We start from the raw sequence: 22,911 nt of genomic DNA on the forward strand, positions 1-22,911 counted from the left end.
GGAGCGCGGGAAGCGCGCGGGCAGAACGCGCGGGAACGGAGCGCGGGAAGCGCGCGGGGTTCGCCCCGCTCGGCGGGGCCGCTCCCGGTCCGAACCAAACGGCGACAAAAACACCGCCGTAAGAAACTGCCGCCTCCCGGCGCGGGGCTGCGCCCGGCCCCGAGTGAAGCAGCGTGACTAACCGTCCTTCTCTCCCCAGTGCGCGGGGAAATGCCCGCCCTGCCTCCCAGCGACTTTGAGTGAAATAAAAGGATCAAGCCTGAAGAATTCAAGGAGAAAAGAAACAAAGTTCAGCTCGGTTAGAGAATAAAAAAAGCGACATTTCCCATGTAACAGGCAAGCAGGAGCCAGCCCGCGCCCCGGGGGCGGCTCTGGGTCGCAGCTGCCTACAGGCATCCCACGTGCTCCAGCCGGTTCTCCCTGGCTCGCTCAGCCACCGAGTTCTCCGGCAGCTCACGTCCCTCTCCTAGTCCAAAGGCTAAGGGTGAAACCCTTCCTGTGACACGACAAAAAGCAGCAGCCTCCCCATGCGTGGAGAGTCATGTGCTTTTAAATGCAGGCACCAAACTGAAGGTCTCTCAAGTTTATTAGTTGTCAAGAACGTTGCTGGTTACGAGAGGAACATTAAGTTTGACAGTGTCTCCCCACACTGGTGCTGCCGCCCCTCTGTTCTGCACACTGGGACTGGCCCTGCTGCACCTGGCAGAGGCTGATGGTTATTGTTCCTGTTAATATCAGTGTTAACATCCTGCTGCCTTGTGATTTGGGGGGCTGTTGTTCTGCTTTTCAGAGCAGAATCTATTATTAGAACAAGAGCCGACTGGCGTCAACTTTTAAACAACAAACAGGTGACTGGAGCAGCTGCAGAAGGTGCTGCTCCAACAACTCCACCAGTGGCTCCAGCATCCAGTAGTGCCTTTCTGAGCACTGCAAGAAACAAAACCGGGATGAAGAAGGCTCTCACCCGCAGCCCCATCACAGCACTGCACTTTAGAATCAAGCCCTGCCCTTAGCAGAGAAGCCTCTCCCACCTCAGCAGCAGCTTCAGCATCTCCATCTCCAGCAGGCATGGTGGCATGTCCACAGTGCCTGCCGGGCAGGGACAACACTGGGATGAAGGGCAGAGCCACACTTGGTGAGTCCCCTCGGGAAGAGACAGCCAAGTGGAGCCCAGCAACAGCCACGGGTCAGCAGGATCAACACCTCAACCAAAAATCCTGGTTATGGCAGAAGGGGAATGGAGGTGGTGCTCTGTTGTGTGGAGGTGCACCCCAAACCCCCCAGACAAGCACCATGTGTGGGCTGGCAGCATGAAAGGCAAATCTCAACCACCAAGAGCAGCAGAGTGCAGACAAACAACCCCCTCCCTCCCCTTCCCAAAAAGCAGCCTCTGGTTTCATCCCCCTGAAGTTTTCACCTGGTAAAATACACAGACCATAGCTCAGGCTTCTGATCCAGCAATTGTGCAAAACATTATCCTTGCCCTTCCCAAACTGGAAGGGCAGAATTTCAACTCATGAAGTGAACCATCACTTCTTATTCAATATAAACACGCCCGTCAGGTTTGAACCGGATCAAAAGCCAGCACAAGGTTTTTCCTTCCCCACTCCCATCTCATTGTAGCTCAAAGCCCATTCAGTTCTCATCCAGCTGCTGGCAGCACCACGATCAAACACTTCCAAACTGCATTTCTGGGCTTAAACTAACTAAGGTGGGAAGTGGCCACAGCCACTCTGAACATGCAGGATTGACACACTGAACGAGGCCACAGGACAACCATTCAGTTCCCCAGAAATCAGAATAAGCTTCCCTAAAATAAAAAAAAATTAAATTACAACAGATTAAAAACACAGGTTAGGTGTCAAAACTGCCATCAGCTAATTCCAAACAGCCAGCTCAGCTCACCCTTTGCTATCAGCCAGCTTGCTGTTTGGAGGATGAGAGACAGGGAACATTTTCCAAGAATATACAAAACAAGAATGTAGATCTATTCAAAACGCAGGAAATCAGGTCTGAAGTGGTTCCAGGTTACTCTTTGTCTCACATCTTCTAGAAATAAAAGCAGGTAATCGGAGAAAGTCACTTGTCTATTTTCTGCTTCCAGCTTCCCACAGCACAACTGCCACTAGAGACATCCCAGCAGAGGGTCCTGCTGCAGGCTGTGAGACTCCTTGGAAGTTTGGCAAAGATGAAAATAATTTAAAGAGAATAAACTGGCTTTTTGCTTAAGCCAGTAAGTCTTTAATTTTAAAAAAAAGGAACTACTAACTTGCCAGGATGCAATCATACACCTGGAATGGACTGTTCCAGGCAAAGAGCACTGCCAAAGGTCACAGTTGAAGCGAAACCAGCAGCAGACCATTGCATGACACTCAGATCTAAAGAGGTGAAGTGCAGTTGCTTTTGCATCTGCCTTGTGCTGTGAAACCAGCCAGAGACAAAGGCACAGCAGCTGCGTCGCATCCCAGGCTCTCCCCTGCAAGAGTCCAAACTCAGAGAGTTCACAGGAAGGTTCTCCTCCCCCAGCTGCCTCTACCAGTGCCTTGAGTCCACCAGCTCTGGGCGCAGGCTCAGCTTCTTCAGCGTTTCATAGCCCACCACGATGACGATGGTGGAAGGAGTGGCCGAAATGATGCGGGCAGAGAGGCCTTTGGTCAGCCCCCAGGGACCTTCCTCTGCAATGAGCTGTTTGAAGGTGAGAATGATGGAGCTCTTGCCTTCCACCTGCAATACCAGAACAAACATTGACAGAGCTGCCAGCCTCCATGCTGAGCTGCTCTGGGACTCTGCTGCAACTGAACACTCTGGAGACAACAGATCAGCCAGTCCAACAGCCTTGATCTGGTCTCCAGAACTCCCTGAGGAGGGGAGCAAAAAAAAGCACAAAGTCCTAAGGAGGCAGCAGGAAGCACCTCTCCCTTTCTGAAGGGAAAGCCTGTCTGAGCAGGCCAGGCTGGCACTGCCAGCCTGGGTTCCTCTTGCTAATGTTGAGGGCTAATTAAGCAGCTACTAGCCAGGATGAAAGGCCCAGGGAGAGCAGGGAAGCAGCTCACCTGAAACCACAGAGATGAGAGAGCCCAGGCTGAACCCCACCCTGCTGTGTGCTAAGCAGGCTGAGCTCTTACCTGGACCCGAGCCCTCACCACATCCATGGGGTTGGTGAGAGTGGAAGCTGTGGCAGCCGCAAGGGGCCCCGATATCGCTTGCAGAAGGAGGTGGGGACAATCTTTAGGAGTCAAACTCGAAAGCTGTTCTGGGAATAGGAGAGAGAGGAAAGTTTCAGACTTTCAATGGCTGTTTCTCATTTCTTAACTCCACCCCCTAACTCCAGCTGATTTGCAGTGGGCAGAATCCCTGATTTACAGCCTGCCAGCTCCTCCTGCAGAATCTCCAAGTGGTGCTTCCTACCCCAACCAGAAAGCTGGCACAGCACAGGGAGTAGGACTCATCACACTGCTGGCTTCAGGACACTCCCCATGCTTTGTGCCACAGCCTCCCATCAGCTGCTACGCTGGCTCCCAGGCCTGTGGGGCAAACGGGACAGAATCAGCTTCCACATCCCCAAAACAGGGCATGAATATACCCACACTCTTTAGAAGGTGGAGGAAGCCTTAAGACAAGGCTCCACTGGAAGTGTCTGCAGAGATCTGTACAGAAAGCTGTCACTACTGGGCACACTGTCCAGGAGATGCCCTGGTATCCCACTGTGGAGCCTTAAGGAGAAAAGCACCATGTAGTGCTCATCCCAGATCTCCTCACTCTGCTCCAGCTGCCTGGCCAACAGGACTTGAATCTCCCACACTTTCACTGGTTGAAGTTGGAGAGAAGAGTGTTCAAAAGCCCCATTTTTTGGACGATGAGGAAGCCTGGCTGGCAGGAGGACGGAAGCAGCTCTGTTAGAGACCTTGAACACCGACTGGAATCAGGGCCAGCAGTGTTCTTTGTACCCGAGGAGGGTTCAGTGACCCCCACTCGTGCTCCAGGGACAGGGGACTGGGAAATGCAGCCAGAGCAGATTCACTGACTGCTGGGGCTGATGTTTCCCAGCATCTCAATTCCCACTGAGATGACAGGGAAAGAGCAAACACCTAGAAGCTGGGAGCTCTGGTTTCTCCAGATCAACTGCCTTTTCTTACATGCCCTCCTTTGAGCCCTTCTGGCATGAAAATCTTACAGTTAGTACACTGGGTTTGGGTCTTATAAACAGTTGACATGGACACTGATGGGAGCACTCCCACAAAGCACAGACCAACATGCCAAGCTGCCACTGCCAGTTAAATGCAGCCTGGATGCAGAACCAATGCTTCCTCTAGCTACCAGAACTCTGGAAAGCACACAGGACCTTTGAGACATCTCAATTTTGAAGAACAGGTGACCTCCAAAATGTACTTTAGGCCCAGTACAGCAAAACCCAAACTGCTCATTACCACCACCTTTTGGCAGAAATTAGGTAACCAGACTCCTAAAAAACATGTGCAAAGCTGCATGGCAGAAATCTAAAGGATCACCAGAGGTGGAAATAAACGTCAGCTGGCCAATACCTTTAGCCTTTGGAAACACTCCAAGGAGTACAAGAACTGAGCTAGGGAGAAAGAACTTTCTACTGAGTGCAGTTTTCCATCACAAGACTCAGTGCCAATTTTAAAGTTTTCAAAACTGAAGCAATACCTGACAGAAATCCAGGGAAGATCTGGCCCTTATCTCTGCCTGTTGTTTGGTTTTGCCATGAGATTTGTGGCTTTAAAAGTCCCTTTGCCACCTATGAGATTCCTGAGTTCACATGAACTGAAAGATGAACTATACTTACATGGTGGCTCCAAAGCTCTGCCTTCCTCATTCCTGTGGAGAAGGCACTACTTGGGATTAGTGGGAGAGAAAGTTAAAGCAGATGCAAAAAGCCCCACTTGCCTGGAGCCATCCAGCTTGAAGCCCTATAGCACCTGGACCCCTTGTTCTGCATTGGAACATTGCTGCTCTGTTAAACTTCCACCCAACATCTGCAGAATTCCCACCCAACCAGACGCAGCTCCTTAGTTCAGAACAGATTCTGCTCCCACCCCCAGAGAGAAAGCAAATCACTCTGAATCCACAGTGTCAAGAGTCCATCCGAGGGGCTCCTGGCTCTCCTGGGATAAGATACATTTCAAGCCTCCTTTCACTTACCAGCATAGAAGTGGTAGAAGGGCCACCAGACCGCACTGTTGGGAATATAAGTGAGCAGCGAGGCCACATAGCCCCTGTAGAAGCCTCTAAAACCGTCAGCTCTGAAAATCTGTACAATGATGTCCTTGGTTTGGCCAAAGACCAGCAGACGCTTGCCATCTTGGTTCTGCACCTTGAACCTCCCCATGCTTTCCCCCTTCCTCTGCATCATGAGGTGCTGGGAGATGACATCGATGGGCACCGTGATGCTCTGGGCCACCAGGGAGGCCGAGCCGCCGGCCACCAGGGACTTGACGGCGTTGTTGTTGTTGTAGCGCGACACGTACTTGCGGGTGAGCTCGTACGTGGTCACGTAGCACTGGCCTGAGATCAGCGTGAAGGTGTTCACCAGGAAGCCGCGGTAGAGCCCGGCCGCCCCTTCTGTCCGCAGGATTTTCACAAAGGCATCGAAGGTCCCGTTGTAGAGGCTCTTGCCCTTCTGAACCTGCAGCCGCGTCCGGATGAGCGTGAAGGGGTAAACGCTCACCCGGATCATCATGGTCATGCAAATCCCAAACACGTAGAATTTCCTTTTGTCCAGGTGCTCCCACTCGATGATGGGGATGTTGCGTTTGTCCTCCATGGCTCCTTGGGGTCAGGCTGGAGAGGTCCGGGTCTCCCTCAAAGGTACAAAGCAGATCCAGGCCCAGTCTTCCAGCCTTGAGCAAGCAGACTGCAAGTGCTGGTACCTGAAATGAGAGACCCCTTGGGTAGAGGACAAAGCCCAGCTCGTACAGCCGCCCACATCACCTCAACCGTGGCTGACTCTCCTCGAGCACAGAGCAAGCCTTACACAGCATTGAGCAGAGGGATTGTAACCTCCAGAGGCAGGGCCCTACCATGTGCCTGATGGTGACACCTTCAGATGTCACTGTGGCTGTTTTCTGAGCTCCAGCAGCATCTCTCAGCACAGCCCAGACTGCTCTGTGGAAAAGCAAAGCTCCCGTGCTTTCGGAAGCAGAGGAGCACCACTCCAGCAGCACACACACCTTTTAATGGGCACGCAAGATCAGGGATGGCCAACCAAAGCAGCTTCTCTCCAGTCATTCCAGGTCTGTCATGCTCCCAGGTGTCAGGATGTCACCTTTCAGTTCCAGGATCTGTACAAAGAAGAAAGTGACAAGTCCTTTTGTGTTCCTAGATTCCCTGCATCAATTAGACCCATTTCTTTGGGTACTTCTTATCTTTCTAAAGCTGGAGGGTGATGAGAAGAAAAGAAGAACAACAATGGGAAAACAAGGGAAGACAGCCATGTAGAGTCTCTACACTGATGACCAAGGTCTTGAAAAGAAAGGGTTAAATCACATCCGAGGATCTCTCTGGTGAGCTGCTTGTCAGCTACATGAGCAAAGTTCACCGTTCACCCTCCCTTCCAACACTCTGTGGTCTGATAAATCCCCTTCCACTGTTGGCTGTGCTCAGAGCACCAGGAATGGGGAGGATGAGGAGGGAGGGGCTGGTTCAGCCTCCCCCAGCCCCAATTGCTGCAGCTCATCAGCAGCTCCCAGCAGGCACCAACTGCTCCTCCACAACCAGGCTCCTGGCACTTTCAGCTGCTGGCATTAGTAAACTGCTGCACGATTAACCAAGCTTGGACTAAGGGAACCTACACACAGGGCCAGGCAGCAGGAGAAGCACAGCTCAGAGAATCACCCAATGCAACATGGACAGTTCACTGCCATAAAGGACTTACTTTCACATCAAATTAAAAAAAAAAGGGATGTTAGGGAGACTGAGCTTTTGGGAAAGGCTTGAGTGCAGCTGGATCATAACTTGTATTCCAGGCACTGGCAGGGTGTGCCCAGGCATAAGCTGAATTGCTGGAGAGCAGAGCCAGAGCAAGAAGCAGGAACAGGAACAAGGGAGCCAAAACCTGGATCTGAAAACACATTCACCAAGTGAGAACACAAAGGGATGGGCAGCCAGCACCACACACTGATCTGGGGGCACTTCACCAAGCCACAACATCAGTGCCTAAAGGAGCTCCAAGGGACAAGGGCCTGGAGTGACAGGACAGGGGGAATGGCTTCCCACTGACCAGGAGCAGGGTTAGATGGGATATTGGGAAGGAATTGTTCCCTGGGAGGGTGGGCAGGCCCTGGCACAGAGCAGCTGTGGCTGCCCCATCCCTGGCAGTGTCCAAGGCCAGGTTGGACAGGGCTTGGAGCAGCCTGGGATAGTGGAAGATGTCCCTGCCCATGGCAGGGAGTGGGATGAGATGAGCTTTAAGGTCCTTCCAACCCAACCCAACCCAGTCTGGGAATCTTAGGGAAATGTCTCAACATTTCAGAATTGATGAAGAACTCACCCAGGCCAGAGACATTCTGTTAGAAACACAGTAACAAAACAACTGGAAGTTGTTTACCTCTGGCACAGAGAAGAAATGGCAGTTATGAAATTAAGGCAGATCAGGGGTGGGTGTTCCATAAGGTGACCATTTCATTGCCTATTGGCCAACAAAATATTTGCTGAACAGGAGCAAACAGCATTACAGGCTACCACAGCTCCTGCAGGTGGACAGGGGAGTTAAAAACACCCAAACCTCCATTTTTTTACCATTATAAAGAGAGCTACACTTCACCTTGCCAGCCAATTGCCCTGGCAGCTAAGGCACAACAAACACCCCAGCCTGGACTGCTTAAATTACAGTTACAGCTTTTCTGGGTGTGCTAATACTGACATGATTTGACACACAAAGCTTCCTGCACAGGAATTATCTGCACACAGCACCTATGAAAACACAACTTGGTTCTTGTTAAGAATCCCACTAGCTTAGTATTTCATTTAAAAAGTTAAAATAGAGTCTAGCCAATATGATTTCCTGGTGAAGCCTGAGGGTTTAGTCCATACTCCAAATTCCTCTGCCACCCAGGGATGGATTGGAGCTCCCCACAAAGGAAAGGGAAGGACTGCCTGCAAAAAACATTCTCATTACTGCAATATGGAAAACAAAACAAAACAACAACAACAACAACAACAACAACAATAATAATAATAATAATAAATCCTTGATCTTTATTTAGTTTTATGTGCTCTAGTCCTTTTGGTTCAGAATTTCAGCCACAACCTCTGGAGGAAACAGCTGTACTTTCTCTGGACTCTCACCAATAACTCCTCTCATTCAGGATCTGAATTAGACAAAGTCACTTTAACCCCATGGCTCTGAGGCACTCTAAGTCCCTCCTGTATGGAAGAAGGAAGGGATCCTGGCAGTTCCAGGGATGACCAGCATGGCTGCAATTCTTACTTTGCCAACATAAAAAGCAATTATTTTGCTCAGAGCATTTAATCTTCCAGAAATTTAGACCACGGCCTTGCTCAGGGATCCCTCACACTCATTAAGATTTGCTGATCTTCAAAGTAATTTTAGGGAGACTGATATAAAAGTAATCCAGCTACATCTCCTAAGAATTGACCTGTTCTCCCTCCAAAACAAGGTACAAGCACACCACAGCTCCCACATCCTTAAACTCTGGAGCAGCTTTCATGCCAAAACCACCCCTCAGTGGTTCCTTCCCACCATGCACAAAACAGCATTTCTTGAACTTCTGCCTGGAAATCCAAGCAGGGGGTACCAAGCAGGGCATTCCTGCTCCTGCTCTCTCATCTGGGCACGGTCTCAGTCTCCCACACACAGAACTCAGTATAAACCCCCCCAGTTCATGTCCTTTAATGCCACCCTGTCAGTCTGGTCCCCAAACCGCTCGTTGCTGCAGCTGGAGCTCAAGATGCTTCTCTGGCAAACACAGACAGGGCCTTTGTGTGCCCCAGGCAGGGATGTGCCCTGCCCAGCATGCTAATGCCTCAGCACCGGCCTGGGAACCATCCGCAGCCAGCCCGAGGCTGCCTGGCACCTCCGAGGGCACAGAATGCCACAACAGGCCGAGCTGGACAGGGCCCAGCAGGGCCAGCTCTGGAGGGAATGGCTCGTTTGGCGATGGAACCCTGACCTTGGTGTTATCAGCACCACATCCAGCTCACGGAGCTGAGCTGAGGCACCACATCCAGCTCAGCACATCCAGCTCACCGAGCTAAATCTGCTCCTCACACTCACCCCGCGGTGGGAGGGGATCCAGGCCCTCCGGGGAGGCAGTCCTGGCTGTCACCCCAGCCCCGCTGACAGCCGCAGCTCCCGGCACAGCTGTGGCTCTGGAAGCGATGTGGCAGCGGCGCTCTGGTGGCAGCACTGCCCTCCCCAGCACCCCCGCCCCGCGGGCAGGAGCCCCCCGCTGCACCCCCACCTCCGATCCCCGGCCACAGGGGCTCGGCCGCGCTCTGGGGCAGAGAACAGCGGCACAGCTCGCTCCGGGATCCGCTCAAGGTCACTGCGGGGCCAGACGCGTGCCCAGCCCCGCGGCTCGGGTGGCGGGGTGTCCCCACTGTCCCCAGGCCGGCGTTACCCCTGCAGCCCCGGGGGGCTCCGGCCCCTTCCCCGTCCAGCCCGGGGAGGGCTTCGGCCTCTGTCCTGGGGAGACTCCCTGGACCCTCCAGCTCCTCTCCCCGCGGCCATTCAAGCCCTGTCTCGCCTGCCCCGGGGGTCTCGCCGCGGGGGCTCCGGGCCCTTCCCCGTCCGCCCCGGGACCCTCTGGGCCTCTCTCCCGGGGTCATTCAAGGCCAAGGGGTCTCACACCAACCCCCTCTCCGCCCCTCGCCAGCCGCTCCTCTCCCCCACCTGCCGCCCTCCCGTCCAGCCGCGCAGCCTCCACACCTGCCCAGACCCCGCTCGGCCGCCGCCGCCCGCACCGGCGCCGCGCCGCGCCGGGCCGGGCCGCGCCGCCACCGTCAGGCCCTGCCGCACCGCAGCTGGCCCAGACAAGGCCTCGCCCCGGCCCGCCGCAGGCCCGGCCCCAGCCCCGGCAGCCCCTCACCTCAGGCCGGCGGGAGGGAGCCCCGAGGAGCCCCCGGCCGGGCCGGCCCCGCCGCCCCATGGCCGCTCCCCGGCCGGAAGTGACCGGCGGCGTCAGCACCCGAGCGCCGCCGTCATCTTGGGACCGGGCAGAGGCCGCACCGGAAGTGCGCACGCGCCTCCGGCCCGCAGTAAAGAGGGCGGCGGTGGGGGAGCGCCTTAAAGGGACCGCACCCGATTCCGGCTCTTAAAGGGCCAGCGGCCCTCAGCGCCGCGGGCTGGAAGGGCCGGGGGCGGCCAGGAGGAGGAAACAGCTCGGGGACACCCACAAGAGGCAGTGATGGCTGTGAGAGAGCTGTCCCCCGGTCCCTGCTCTCTCTGCCCCTCGCGCACGTGGACGCTGCACAGGAGCGCAGGCCCCTGCATGTCCACGGGTGTCCCTGCACTCCCACGGGTGTCCCTGCATGTCCAAGGGTGTCCCTGCACACCCACAGGTGTCCCTGCACCCCCACGGGTGTCCCTGCACACCCACAGGTGTCCCTGCACACCCACACGTGTCCCTGCACGCCCACGGGTGCCCAAGCATTCCCCTGGCCCAGCCTCGCACACCCCACCAGGCCCTTGGGGCTGCCCCACGGACCCAGCCATGTGAGGCCTCGAGTTTTCCTTTTTTAATAAAAACAGCAAAGAGCAGGCAAATGTACAGCTGGGCTGGCTCTGAGCAGGCAGATCGGGGAGGCTGGAGGTGGGCTGGGGGCACAGCCAGGGTTGGGACCGTGCAGCGCCGAGGGGAGGTGGCAGCGCAGGGTGGGTGCCCACGGGGCCGGCTGAGGAGCCCATCGAGCACAGCTTGCCCCACGCTGAGGTTTTTGTGGAACCTGTTTTTTTTTCCTGGTGTCAGCATCCACCTTTTCCAGCCGTGCCCAGCCCACGTCCTTGCCCCACGGTGACGTTTCTCCCCTGTGCCACATCCTTTGCCTGTCCCCATGACCTTCTTCCTCTCCCTGTCCCACTCCCTTGCTCCCAGGGCCCGTTCCACCCCCAGCCCCAGGATGTGAGCCTTAGGTTAAAACAGGTGTATTAAATAAACAAAAACAAAACCAAAACCCCTTTCACAGTCACTCCCCTCCCCACATCCCCCCTCCCCAGGGTCTCCCTGCCCCACTGCCAGTGTCACGCCGTGTCCCCTGCCGGCACGTGCAGCCTGTTGTTGTCCACGTCGACGTCCCCACCGAGCTGGAGGCAGCAGGCCTGGGAGCCTTCGTCCTCCTCCTCCTCCTCCGTGGCAGCTCCGGGCGCGGGCGGCTCTCCGGTGCCCCCGTTGAGGGGCACCTTCTCCCGCTGGCGGGACGGGGGGCTGTGGGGCGTGCTGCAGCCCCGCACCTTGCTGCGAGCCCTCAGCTGGTCCCGGTAGGCCAGCAGGGCCAGGCAGGCGGCCCCGGCCAGCGTCACGGCCAGCAGCACGGCCACCGTGACAAACTGGGACCAGTACGAGCGTGGGGGCGAATCCTCCTCCCTGAGCTGGTACTGAGCCACGGTCCAGGTGTAGCCGTTCTCGGTGGCCTGGCAGGTGTAGGTGCCGGCCATTCCCTGCTGCATGATGACCACCAGCGTGTGGTCAGGCTGCAGCACCGTGTGCCCCTGGGCGCCGCTGGGCTGCTGCCAGCTGTAGTTGGCCAGTGCGGAGCGCCGCGGGCACGGCAGCTGGACCACGGCGTTCGGCGGGGGGCTGAGCCCTGTGGGGGTGGAGAACAGGGTGATGTGGTGCACCCCACGGGCCTCATCCCACCCCGTGTACCCCATACTGCACCCTGCACAGCGGGATCCTCCGGGGCCCCCCAGGAGCGGGGCATGGCCGCGCTCCTCCAGCGGTGGCACGTGGCGTCCGGGCTCCCATTCTCAATGTCCTGCAGCCACGCGCTCCTGCGGCCGGGACAGAGGGGTCAGCATCCATCCCAGGGACCCCCGCGGCCCTTCCCGTTCCCATCCTGCTGCTCACCTGTTCTGGGTGGCGAGGCGGGCGGGCCGGCAGGAGCCCTCGGGGCTGTGCCAGGCGCAGTAGGGGTCCCGTGCCAGCACGCACTCGGCGCAGCTCCGGTGCAGGCTGCAGTTGGCCAGCGGGACCTGCAGGACGCCTCCGGAGTAGCCCACGTAGAGGATGCCCTGGGGAGGGAGAGGTGCAGGGCTGAGCCTTCCCCCAGGGCTGGTGTTGGATGGCTGTTGGGTGTCTGGGTGCTCACACCTGCCCTACCTTCCCTGGTGCCAGCAGCAAGTTCTTCACCGGCTCTGGCGCCGCAAAGAGCTGGATGCTCTCCACGATGTGGGCACGCCCAGCCAGCTCCACTGCCTTGTGCAGGAGACCCTTGTCTGTGGGGCACGGGGGACATCGCTGAGGCTTTGGAGCCAAGGGGAGGGTGGGATGGGTGACCCTGCGTGCCCCCCATATCACCCCACCTGTGGCCAGGAACAGGACACGGTACGGGGTCCCCAGGACGCCGTAAGTCTCATGGACTGTGATGCGCGTGTAGGTGACATCAGACTTCACCAGGAGAGGCCTCCCCAGCGTGGGTGACACCTTCCCGTCCATCAGGAAATGGTCCTTCATGAAGCTGAGGGCTTTGTCCGAGGAGGCACCCATGGAGCACTGTGTGGGGACAGAGGGGTCTGTGCTGGTGTGGGAAACTGAGACACAGGGAGGGGAGGATGTGCTGCATCACCATGCTGCCCTGGCCAGCGTCAGTGGGGTGCAGAGGGACCCTCTCCTTTCCCATCCCGCCTGCAGTGCGGGCACACAGGCATACACAGAGCCCATCTCTTGGGGACCAGCATTGTCCCCTGCCAAATCCAGTCCCCCTGAGTGGGCAGCACTCACACTGCCAGGCCGGGGTCTCATGTCAGGGCCACTGTAGACGGTCCAGCGAGAGCTCTCCTTGTTCAGCTCCTTGTACTTGCCCTCGAAGACCTTCTCCAGATCCTCCTGTTTGTAGACACAGACGGCGGCGCTGCCCGCCCTGCCCGCCTGCCTGCAGGGAGGGACAGCCAGTGGGCAGCAGCAGGGCACGGGCCCCTGGGCTCCCTCCACAGCCCTGGGCACTCACCACTGCGAGGTGAACACGGCGTAGAAGCTGGCGCGGCCGCCGTGGTGGGGCAGCAGGAAGGCGTGGTGGATGACGTTGAAGGGGAAGTGGCCAGGCTCAGAGCACTCCAGTTGCGCCTTCAGGAAAGTTGTCCATTTCTTCTGCAGCACCTTGTCCCCCCCTACGTCGCTCTGCAGGAGGGTGCTCATTACCAAGGTGACAAGACCCCTTTGTCCCCTGCCATTGTCCCCTACCATCATTGCTATCACAGCGCAACTACCATCCCCATTATGGTCTCCCGTCATTGTCCCCGTCCCATTGTCTCCTGTCACATCAACATCATCCCCCATCGCTGTACTCCCCTGCAGCCCACCATCATTCCCTGCTGTCACACCTTGCAGACACGGGCCACCCGTGGCACCAGGAGCCTCTCAAAGAAGTCAAACTCATCTGCTGTCTCCTCAAAGAAGAAGTAGACCTTGTCATCCTCAGGGAAGCTGAAGGAGGCCACGAAGGCGGCGTCGGCTACAGGCACAGGTGGGTGAGAAGCTGGAGCCGTGGGGGGCTGCAGCACCTCCCCAGGAATCCTGCCCAGGAATCCTGCCCAGGAGCTGCCCCCTGCTCACCCGAGAGCCAGCGGAGGAAGGCGTCTGTCTTGAGCAGGGTGCGGGTGCCCAGCGAGCGGGAGATGATAGGTTCGTTGCCCTGGAAGTTGTTCATGGTGCCAGCATAGAGCTCTCCGTCTGCCCAGGGACACAGCGGGGGCTGAGCCACGATGAAGACCCCCCACCCTCGCCCTCCACTCCATGCCAGGGATGGGAGCCCACCTGAGAGGCCACTGGCCCCATACTCACCCACCAGCAGGGCCGTGTAAGTGTGCTGGGGATCGAAGGGGCACTGGCCCTTCCCGTCCAGGAGGGACTGTCCTCTGCCACTGGCCAGTGTGAAGCTTTCCAGATGCTGTGGAAAAGGGGAGAAAAATCAGCCAAAGGACTGAAAACAACCCCAAATCTGTAGGGAATGACTATGGAATACCTTGCAGACATAGGGTGGCCCATGTCTTCAAGGTGAGTGCAGGGATGATGGCAGGGGCTGATGACAGAGGATGCTGGGGGTACCCGGCTCCTGTCACCTTCCCTCATTTTCATTTTGGGGAGTGGCAGTCCCCACCACGTGCTCAGCATGGAGGAGACTAAGGCAGGGACAGAGAGCCTGGAGTCACCTGAGGGGACCCAAAATTGGGGTTTCCCTGCCAGAGGAAGTGCTGCTGGCAGCTGAGTGAGAATCACCAAGGGCTCCTTTAGCAGATGGGACACAACGATGTCCCTTGAGGGGGACACCCAGCACCCCCATCCAGGGCACCCCCGTGATGCAGCTCACTTCTGGGCCCATATTTTGTGGGTCCTCACAAAATACAACCCCACAAGCTGCCCAGAGAGCCCACGTGCTGCTCTGGGGAGGACACTCACGATGTAGGTGCACGCAGGGCTGAAGGCGTAGGTCCCACAGGCGTAGAGGTGGGTCTGGTTCAGGGCCACCAGGACTCGGATGAAGTTGAAGCACTCAGTCTGAGGGGAAAAGAGCAGAGTTGGGTGCTGAGCACCCCCGTAGCTTTGTGGGACCCCTGAACCCCCACAGGGCTAGCTCACCTCTTGGCTCTTCTTCTTGAAAGCACATTCAGATGTTTTCTCATCTGTGGGTCCCCACATTATCTGCAAGGGGAATGAAGATGTTCCTGGGCTGTTGAGCCCAGCCCCACGGGGAAACTGAAACACAGCAGAGGCACCTCCCCCTCCCACCTCCCCAAAAGTGGTGGCTGCTCACCGAGGCTTTGGCACGGATGCTGCCAGGGGTGCCAACGGTGAGGGCCAGCACCCAGTCGCGTGCCCCCACGTAGAGCTCCTCCTCGCTCTCATCCAGGAGGAAGATGTCGTAGTGGGACACGTTGTCCTGGCTGAAGTGGGTGAGGGTCCGCCGGGGGTCCCCTGGCAGGAGCAGAGGGGGTGAGGGGAGCCCAGGGGTCACACACACACCCCCCACCACCACCCTCCGTGTGCGGATGTGGCAGCAGCTGCCAGTTAACATCACACACAGGAAATGGGGTGCAGTCCTTCCCCTCCAGCTCTCATATCACCATATCACCCCTTCACCCTCCAGGTCCCCACTTCCCACTGTCCCCTCCAGCTCCTACTGCAAGGGCTGAACATCCCCAAGCTGCAGAGCCCCAGAAATGGGGTGCATTTCCCCCCAAGCTGTGCCTGTGATGCTTTGGGGCCATGGCCAAGGGTAGTGCTCTGTTTGGGGGATGCACTGCCCCAGGGTGCCACCCTGGAGGGATTACAAGCCCCCGAGGTGGCAGACTGGGGCAGTCACCAGCCCTCAGGGTGCCCTTGGGCACAGCCAGCGACTGCAGATTCTCGTTCATCCCACCAGGCACCTAAACTGGGGGATTTTTGCAATTTTGAGCATGGCTGCACGGGGAAAGGGAAGTGACAGCGCAGTCAGGGCTGGAAAGGCACGACCCTGCCATGGGGCACAGACCCTCCTGCAGCCTGATTGCCACATCACAGCCCCCCCAAGCTCCTGCTTTGCCATCTGCCTTCCAGCTGAACGTGTTGTGCCCTGTCCCTTCCAGAGGCAGCTTTTTGTCCCCCCAGGGTGACCCTGAGCAGACCCTGGGTGCCAGCTGGGTGACAAAATCACCGTCGGATTTGGCCATTTGGGTGCTGGGGTGCCAAGCAGCCTCATCTACTCTCATCCCACCCACATCACCTGCAGCCACCTGCGCCGCCCCCAGCCCCACTGAGGGTCACTGACGGGGCAGGGGCAGGGGGGCTCCGCTGGCGGGCACCCCAAGGTTCCTGATGCCGGCCGCTCAGCCCCGGGGATGGACACTGTCCCAGGCAGAGGCTGTGTACCCCCCTCCCCAGCTGTCCCCGCTGTCCCCGGGCCGTACTCACCGCTGGGGAAGCTGAGGCGGGGCAGGGGCTCCGCGCAGAGCAGGGCAGCCGGCACCACCACCCCGCAGAGCAGGCGAAGGGCGGCGGGCATGGCGGGGGGCGGCAGGGCTGCGCCCCAGGAGGGTCCCACCACCATCCCTGCGGGGAGGGCGAGGGTGAGGGCACACGCTGCTGGGCTGCGTGTCACTTCACCCGGCGGAAACCAGAGGGGGGAAGCGGCACCACAGAGGGAGGGGGATGGGGGGGCCCGCAGCGCCTCCAGCCCCACGTGGCCCCCCCAGTTTGGGCACGGACTTCCCACTGCCACAAGCGGCACTCAGACATGTCCCCTCACCCTCTGAGGCTCCTCACCACAATCTCTGGCACAGTCAGAGAGGTCCCCTCACCCTCTGGGGCTCCTGCACGGGACCCCGGCTCAGAGGTGTCCGGAGGCTCCTGCCTTTGCCCCCAGAGCCTCACAGCTCATCCCCACCAGGGATTCCTCTGCCTGGCTCCATCAGTTACCACAGCGTCTGCAAAATGGGGGGGAACACACACGGGAACCCCCTTCTTGCAGCCCTTTCTGCAGCCCTGGGGAAAGAGCCACATCTGCAGAACCTGGCGGTGCCCAGACCCCTTCGCCGACGGCCACCGCGTCCCCAGCGAGCGGCATTACCTCTCTGGCGGCCGAGGACAGAGCCGCTCACCTCCAGCCCTGGCACAGGGGCACCAGGCAGGTGCCCGAGCCCCGGGGGCTGCGGCCACGACTCTCCGGCGGGCCCATGCCCCGCATCGGCTGCAGCGTGGCCGCGCCGCCAAGCTCCCAGCCCGGCTCTGCTGAGCCCGGCCCAGCCCAGCCCAGCCCCGCGCGGCTCCGCCGGGACTGCGGGAACCTGAAAGTCCTGCTGGAAGAGGACGAGCCCCGGCAGGTTGGGGCAGTGGGCGCCTGCGCCCGCCTCCCCTGCCTCGCACCCCCGCAGGGACAGCAGCGAAGCCTGGCGGAGGCAGCTGGGATGGGAACCGGGGAGCTCTGCTCCTCCAGCTGGATGCCCAGGGGGTGCCCAAGAGGGGGGCAGAGATGTGCCCAGGTGCCTGGCTTTGCTCGCTGGGAGACTCTTTGGGGTGAGGAGCACAATGGCATTTCTCCTGTGGATTGTGCGGGCCAACAGCAGGCCTGAGCATCACCCCCAAAACCAGCCCCACGGGGAGAGGCAGCACCCAGAAAACCAGATCCCAGGGGGGAGCAGTGCTCCCCAAAACAGCCCCACGGGGCACCCCCACAAAGCTCCCACAGCTGCTCCACAAACCCCTTTCCCTGGAGATTCCATCCTCAAGCCCAGACTGCTCTGGGATGGCTGTAGGCAAGAAACCTCCCAAAGCCAAAGCCCTGGAGTTGTTCAGCATCAGAGCCATACCCGAGGCACCCCAATATCCCCGTGGACAAGGCTGAGGAGCATCCTGCCCTGCTGGGGCCTCCTTACCTGCCTCTGCCACGGCCAGAGCAGCCCAGCGGGACAGGGAGCCCCGGGAGGGCAGCGCTGTGCTCAGCACCTTGCTTGGCTGGGACAGAAGCTCCTTGTGAGCACAGAACACAGAAAGTAGGTTACTCTGCCCCGGATTTCCCACTTGGCAGAGGGCTGCTGGGGGACGGGGCCGCTCGGAGCCTCGGACCGGCCCCATTGTTCTGCCCTGGGCCGCAGCCACCGAGGCCGTGCAGGGGGGATGGAAACGGGAGCAGAGGCTCCTCAGCGAGCCTGGAGATTTGATTGCGGCTGTGGTGGGGCTGAGGAAACCGCCAGTGTTCCCCAGTGTGAGGCAGGGCTGGCGCAGGGTGTGAGGCTGACACAGCCCCGAGGCTGCCCCGGCACCGTGGGAAGCTGCAATCCCCTCTCAGCCTGGTCAGGCTGCAATCCCCTCTCAGCCTCGTCTCTCCTCTCTTTTGGGGTCTCTGGTCACGGTGGGCTGGGGATATGGTGGGGGATGTAATTTACAGCCTCCCTATATAGGATTTGGCACATGGGAGGGAGACCAATGGTCTCTCAGCACTGGGGTGGTTCAGTTTCCCCTGGTGCTTTCAGGCTGAGCACAGCTGGGGCTTCATGAGTGTTGCTCCTGCTGGGCTCTCCTCCTGGAGGATTCCCTCTAAGGCAGGGGGCATTGTGCTGTCAGTGAGCACAGAGCACCTGCCACAGGATGGAGCCAGGCCCAGCCCTGGTGCTCAGCAAGGTGGGCTGTGACGGGTGCAGGGCAGCTGTGGAGCTGGTGGCACTGATCTGCCAGCTGCTCAGACATCCCCCATGCCTCGATTTCCCCCAGCAGAGAAGAGTTTGGTCATTCTCTGCAGCTGGGCTCCAGTCCCCTGGCCATGTCAGGTCCCAGGAGCATCCCCGTGGTGTGGGGGGTGCAGGAATGTTCCCAGCACCCGCGAGGGGCTGGGGCAGCTGGGTCTGGGGGAAGCCCCGGGATCCAGAGCAGGATCCAGAGCAGGATCCAGAGCAGGATCCAGAGCAGGATCCAGAGCAGGGGGTGTGTGTGGGAGATGGAAGGCAAGGGAGGAGGGGGCGGGCTAAGGATTTGTGAGGATGAAGGGGAGGAATTCGGGGGGTGTACTCAAGAGGAAATGGGAGATGATTGTGCCGATGGGGTTGTTCCATACAAAGGGTGGGGAGAGCTGGGGGGGGGCAGCTAAGAGAGAGGAGGGAGCTGAGGGGTGCACGGGAGAGAGGGGGGAATGTGGGGCAGAGGGGTTGGGGGGAATGTGAAGGCAGAGAATGCAGGGGGTACCGGGGGGTACCGGGGGTCTCCCCAGGGCCGGCACCGCAGCCTCTTTGTTGTTGCTGGCAGCATCAGCGCTGGGGGTCCCCCAAGCCCAGCCCCACTATGGCGACTTCCCCCTTCGCACACGACCTCCCGCCCCCGCGGAGCCTCCCCAGCCCCCCCGGGCCCCCCGGCCGCCCCCGGCCCCGGTGGCGGTGCGGCGGTACCGACCTGCGGCGGGCGGGCGGGAGCAGCATCCCCCGGCCCCGCATCCGGCTCACGTCGCCATGGCTACGGCTGTACCTCGGCCCCCCCGCACCGACAGACCCTGACAGACGGACACGGGGTTGCGGAGCCCGAGACCCCCCCGCACCGGGACACGGACATGGCCCCGCGGCACACCCCCCTTACCCCACCCACCAGCGACCCCCCAACCCCAGGAGGGGCAGGGACACCCCTCTGCCCTCACATGTGTTACATCCTCTCCTGACACGTTCCTGTGCCCCCAGAACTACATTGGGGTCCCTCACCCCAGTTGTGCTCTCAGCTTTTGGCAACAAATCCCTGCACCCTCATCTCAGCACCTCCAGATCCACTCCCTATCCCTGCATCGCACACCCACACCCCATATCTGCACCCCCAATCTCCATCCCTGCATCCCCACACCCCATACCTGCATCCCCACACCCCATACCTGCGCCCACACACCCACAGACACCATCCCTGCACCTCCATCCCCACACCCCATATCTTCACCCCCACATCCCATCCCTGCATCCCCAGACCCCTGCACCCCCAGACCCCATCCCTGCACCCCCAGACCTCATCCCTGCATCCCCACACCCCTGCACCCCCAGACCCCATCCCTGCCCCCCCAGACCTCATCCCTGCATCCCCACACCCCTGCACCCCCAGGCCCCATCCCTGCACCCCCAGACCTCATCCCTGCATCCCCACACCCCTGCACCCCCAGACCCCATCCCTGCACCTCATTCCTGTCTCAGCCCTCCCACTTGACCCATCCCAGGGGGGTGCTGCTGGCTCTGGCTTCCCATGCTCTGTGGATTTGGGGGGGTCCCAGCAGAGGCTTGGGGTGCAGCCATGGCACCAGGCTGCATGTGTGTGTGTGTCCCCCTGCCCCCAGCATCCACAAATTCTGGTTTATGGCATTTCCCCCTTGGAGTTTCCCTTGCAGAAAGCCTGGTCTGGCTGGTGCTTGCAGACCTCACTTCTCCTGTGGAACTTGCTCCCTTCCCCTTCCCCTTCCAAGCTGTGTGAGAACAAATCTGAGCCCCAGAACAGCATCCCCAGGCACCACTTCCTCCCCCCTCTGCAGCCACCTTCCCTGCACGACCTCAGCCTTGCACAGGAGGCACGGGAGAGGTGCCAGCCCTGCCCCAGCTGGGGAGCAGCATCAGCACCCCAAAACCCTCAAGCCTGCAGCACTGCCTGGGGTGCTTGCCCTGCCAGGGCTGGAGAGCAGAGCCAAGTGCCCCTGCAGCTGCCAGGCTTTGGGAAGTTGGAGCCTTGTGCAGGGACCTGGAATGAGCTTGTGCCTCGTGCCCAGCAGCACTGGAAGCTTAGCTGGAGCCTGCTGTGGACACTCCCCAAGGCTGAGCTGCAGCCCCTCAGCCCTGCCTGGACACCCCAGGGTGTCCTGGGGGGGATCCTTTGACCTGCAGCACACTGGGGTGCAGCTCTGGGGGGTAGCAGTGGGCACAGGCTCACATCTCACCCCCCCTTGGGATTAGCAGGGTGGCTTGACCTTAATCTCCCTGGGCATGCAGGGGCCTGGAGGGGCTGCTGTGGGGCTGGCAGGGCCCCCAGCACCCCTGGGCCATGCCCTGCCTGGTAAACCCTGGTGGCTTGCCAGAAACTGGAGTCAGTCCCAGCTCTGCCCCATCCCAGGGATTGCTCCAAGGCTTCCCGTGCTGCATTTCCCCCCCAAAAAACCTGGTGGTCCTCAACACCTGCCCAAACCCCGCTGCTCCTGCCTACCCAGGGTGCCTCTGAAGAGGCCCCAACACGGCCATAGCCCTGCTCTGGGACCCCATCTCCCTCCTGCCACACTCTGGGGGACCCAAAGCAGGGCTTAAATCCGTGGGACAACAGCAGGAGAGGGACAGACCTGACCTTGAGTCAATTCTTTGGCTGGAGTGGAACTGGAGCTCTTCCACAGGCTCTTTTGCCAAGTCCCCATAGGGCTGTGTGAGGTTCCTGTGGGCTGCAGCTCCCTCTGGGCTGTGCAAGGTCCCCATGGGCTGCACGTGGCTCCACAGGGATGTCAAAGGTCCCCATGGGCTGCATGTGGCTCCACAGATATGTCAGAGGTACCCATTGGCTGCATGTGGCTCCACAGGGATGTCAAAGGTCCCTGTGGGGTTGTGCAAGGTCCACACCAGGGAGTGCAAGGTCCCTGTGGGGAGTGCATGGGGCTCTGTAAGGGGCCCACAATGTCACTGCTGTCCTTACAGGGCTGTGCAGTGTCCCTGGGGCTGTGCAGAGACCCCATGGAGCTCTCTAAGGGACCCATCATGCCTGTATTGTCCCCTGGGGGCTGTGCAGTGTCCCTGGGGCTGTGAGAGACCCCATGGAGCTCTGTAAGGGACCCATCATGCCTGTATTGTCCCCTGGGGGCTGTGCAGTGTCCCTGGGGCTGTGCAGAGCCCCATGGAGCTCTCTAAGGGACCCATCAGGTCTGTGTTGTCCCCACGGGGCTCCACCTCAGCCTTTCCCCAGTGTGACCCAGCTCAGGAGTGCCAGGACACTGGGGCCCCGTGGGTGACATGGGGAGGATCCAGGCTGTCAGTTCCCTGTTGCATTTCCCCATGGCAGTTCCCCATGGCAGTTCCCGTGTCTCCTGACCTTCTCCTCCCAGGAACAGCAGCACAAGATGCCAGCAGCATGGCTGGCTTCCCCCATCACTCCAGACCCCGCTATTTTGGGCACAACCTCGTGACTTTTGGGGGCTGGCAGTGGCAGGCCTGGAGAAGGGTTGAATGCCCATGGAAGGGGGCAGGCTGCAGCAACATCGGGGTGGCTGTCCCAGAGTGGTGGCACAGGTGTCCCTGAGCTGGCAGGAATGGGAGGCAAACAGCACAGAGAGGGGGTCAGTGTGTCCCCTCTCACGCTGTCACCTGCCTCTGACACCTCCCTGCACCCCTCTCCGGGGAGGGGAGATGGCACCTCGCCGGTTCTCCGCAGCCTCCCTTCAAGCTGGGAGGTGGCAGCAACGCCCTGGACCCCCTGGCACCCCCTGCCCCCCGAGCCTCAGCCCTGCTGCCCCCAAACCTGGGGTGGTGCGACCCCTCCCAGCATGGGGGGCCCAGGCATCCAGCACAGGGGCAGGGGTACCCCCAGCCTGGGCATCCCGGGCACCTACCTGGCTGTGCCTGCGCCCCGGCCGCCCGCCGCGTCCCTCACATCGCGGCTCCGCAGCGCTGTGCCTGGTAAAGCCGATTATGCAGCGGCTTTACAGCTCTCCTCCTCCCCAGCGTCCCCTCCTGCCTGGCTGCAGTGCCTGGCACGGCCCGGGGGCACAGGGGGTCCCTTGGCAGAGGGTGCGGGTCACCCCCGTGGAAGGAGCAAACCTGCGCTCGGGTTCCGCGCCCCCCAGCTCATCCCATCCTGGGGATTGTTTGGTCTCCAAAACCCCAAGAGGAATCTCGGAGTCCTTAGCTCAGATTCCATCCCCTGGCCAGTCCCTCTCTGGGGGGCTCCTTGCCCAGCTGGCCCAGGTCTTAGCGACCCACCCTCGTGTAGGGGTCACCCCATTTCCCCCCAACCACAGTGGGTGCTGAGCCCCAGCCCTGCTGTGGGGTGGAAAGAGATCCCTGGGGGGTCCCTTTGCTGCTGGGGGGCAGCCCAGCACCCCCAAACCCCCTGGAGAGCAATGATGACAGCACACAGCATTGGAAGGGTTCAGCTGTATTTTGACTCTGGAAGAAAGTACAGGCAGTAATACAGAAGCTTTGCAAGCATAGATACATACACGACCTCCCCAAAACCCACTGGAGTGGGGAGCTTGTCCTGGCACCTTCTCCAGCCCCACCCTTCTGCTGCCCCTGAGGTCAGGGGGGCTGCAGGAGTT

At 59.7% G+C, this 22,911-nt stretch overlaps 2 protein-coding genes across 4 annotated transcripts; both read right to left on the reverse strand.

Moving 5' to 3' along the window:
- Window positions 1-581: 581 nt before the first annotated feature.
- Window positions 582-10,150, reverse strand: SLC25A44 (solute carrier family 25 member 44). Of its 3 annotated transcripts, XR_014616838.1 has the most exons (6): window positions 10,071-10,150; window positions 6,192-6,302; window positions 5,164-5,891; window positions 3,126-3,253; window positions 1,032-2,724; window positions 582-927 (listed from the first exon to the last, which is right to left on the reverse strand). XR_014616838.1 is itself a non-coding variant. In XM_084223405.1 (5 exons), exons 3-5 carry the CDS (start codon window positions 5,783-5,785, stop codon window positions 2,533-2,535), a joined length of 942 nt encoding a protein of 313 aa, XP_084079531.1. In that variant the 5' UTR covers window positions 5,786-5,891; window positions 6,192-6,302; window positions 10,071-10,150; the 3' UTR covers window positions 582-2,532. The 3 variants fall into 3 exon arrangements, 2 of the variants coding, with proteins under 2 accessions (XP_084079531.1, XP_084079532.1); XM_084223405.1 differs by having other exon boundaries at window positions 582-2,724; XM_084223406.1 differs by having other exon boundaries at window positions 582-2,724; window positions 5,164-5,884; window positions 6,186-6,302.
- A 1,070-nt stretch (window positions 10,151-11,220) lies between these two features.
- SEMA4A (semaphorin 4A) lies at window positions 11,221-16,221 on the reverse strand (the record flags this gene model as incomplete). The annotated part of the gene is made up of 14 exons (XM_084223302.1): window positions 11,221-11,784; window positions 11,859-11,971; window positions 12,048-12,211; window positions 12,300-12,415; window positions 12,503-12,692; window positions 12,921-13,071; window positions 13,147-13,316; window positions 13,520-13,650; window positions 13,752-13,868; window positions 13,980-14,085; window positions 14,595-14,693; window positions 14,775-14,837; window positions 14,950-15,110; window positions 16,086-16,221. The coding sequence occupies 14 exons, from the start codon at window positions 16,219-16,221 to the stop codon at window positions 11,222-11,224; spliced, it is 2,280 nt and encodes a 759-aa protein (XP_084079428.1). The 3' UTR covers window position 11,221.
- Between the last annotated feature and the right edge of the window lie 6,690 nt (window positions 16,222-22,911).

This window comes from Fringilla coelebs (assembly GCF_963513975.1).
Source record: "Fringilla coelebs genome assembly, chromosome: 29".
Taxonomy (NCBI): domain Eukaryota; kingdom Metazoa; phylum Chordata; class Aves; order Passeriformes; family Fringillidae; genus Fringilla; species Fringilla coelebs.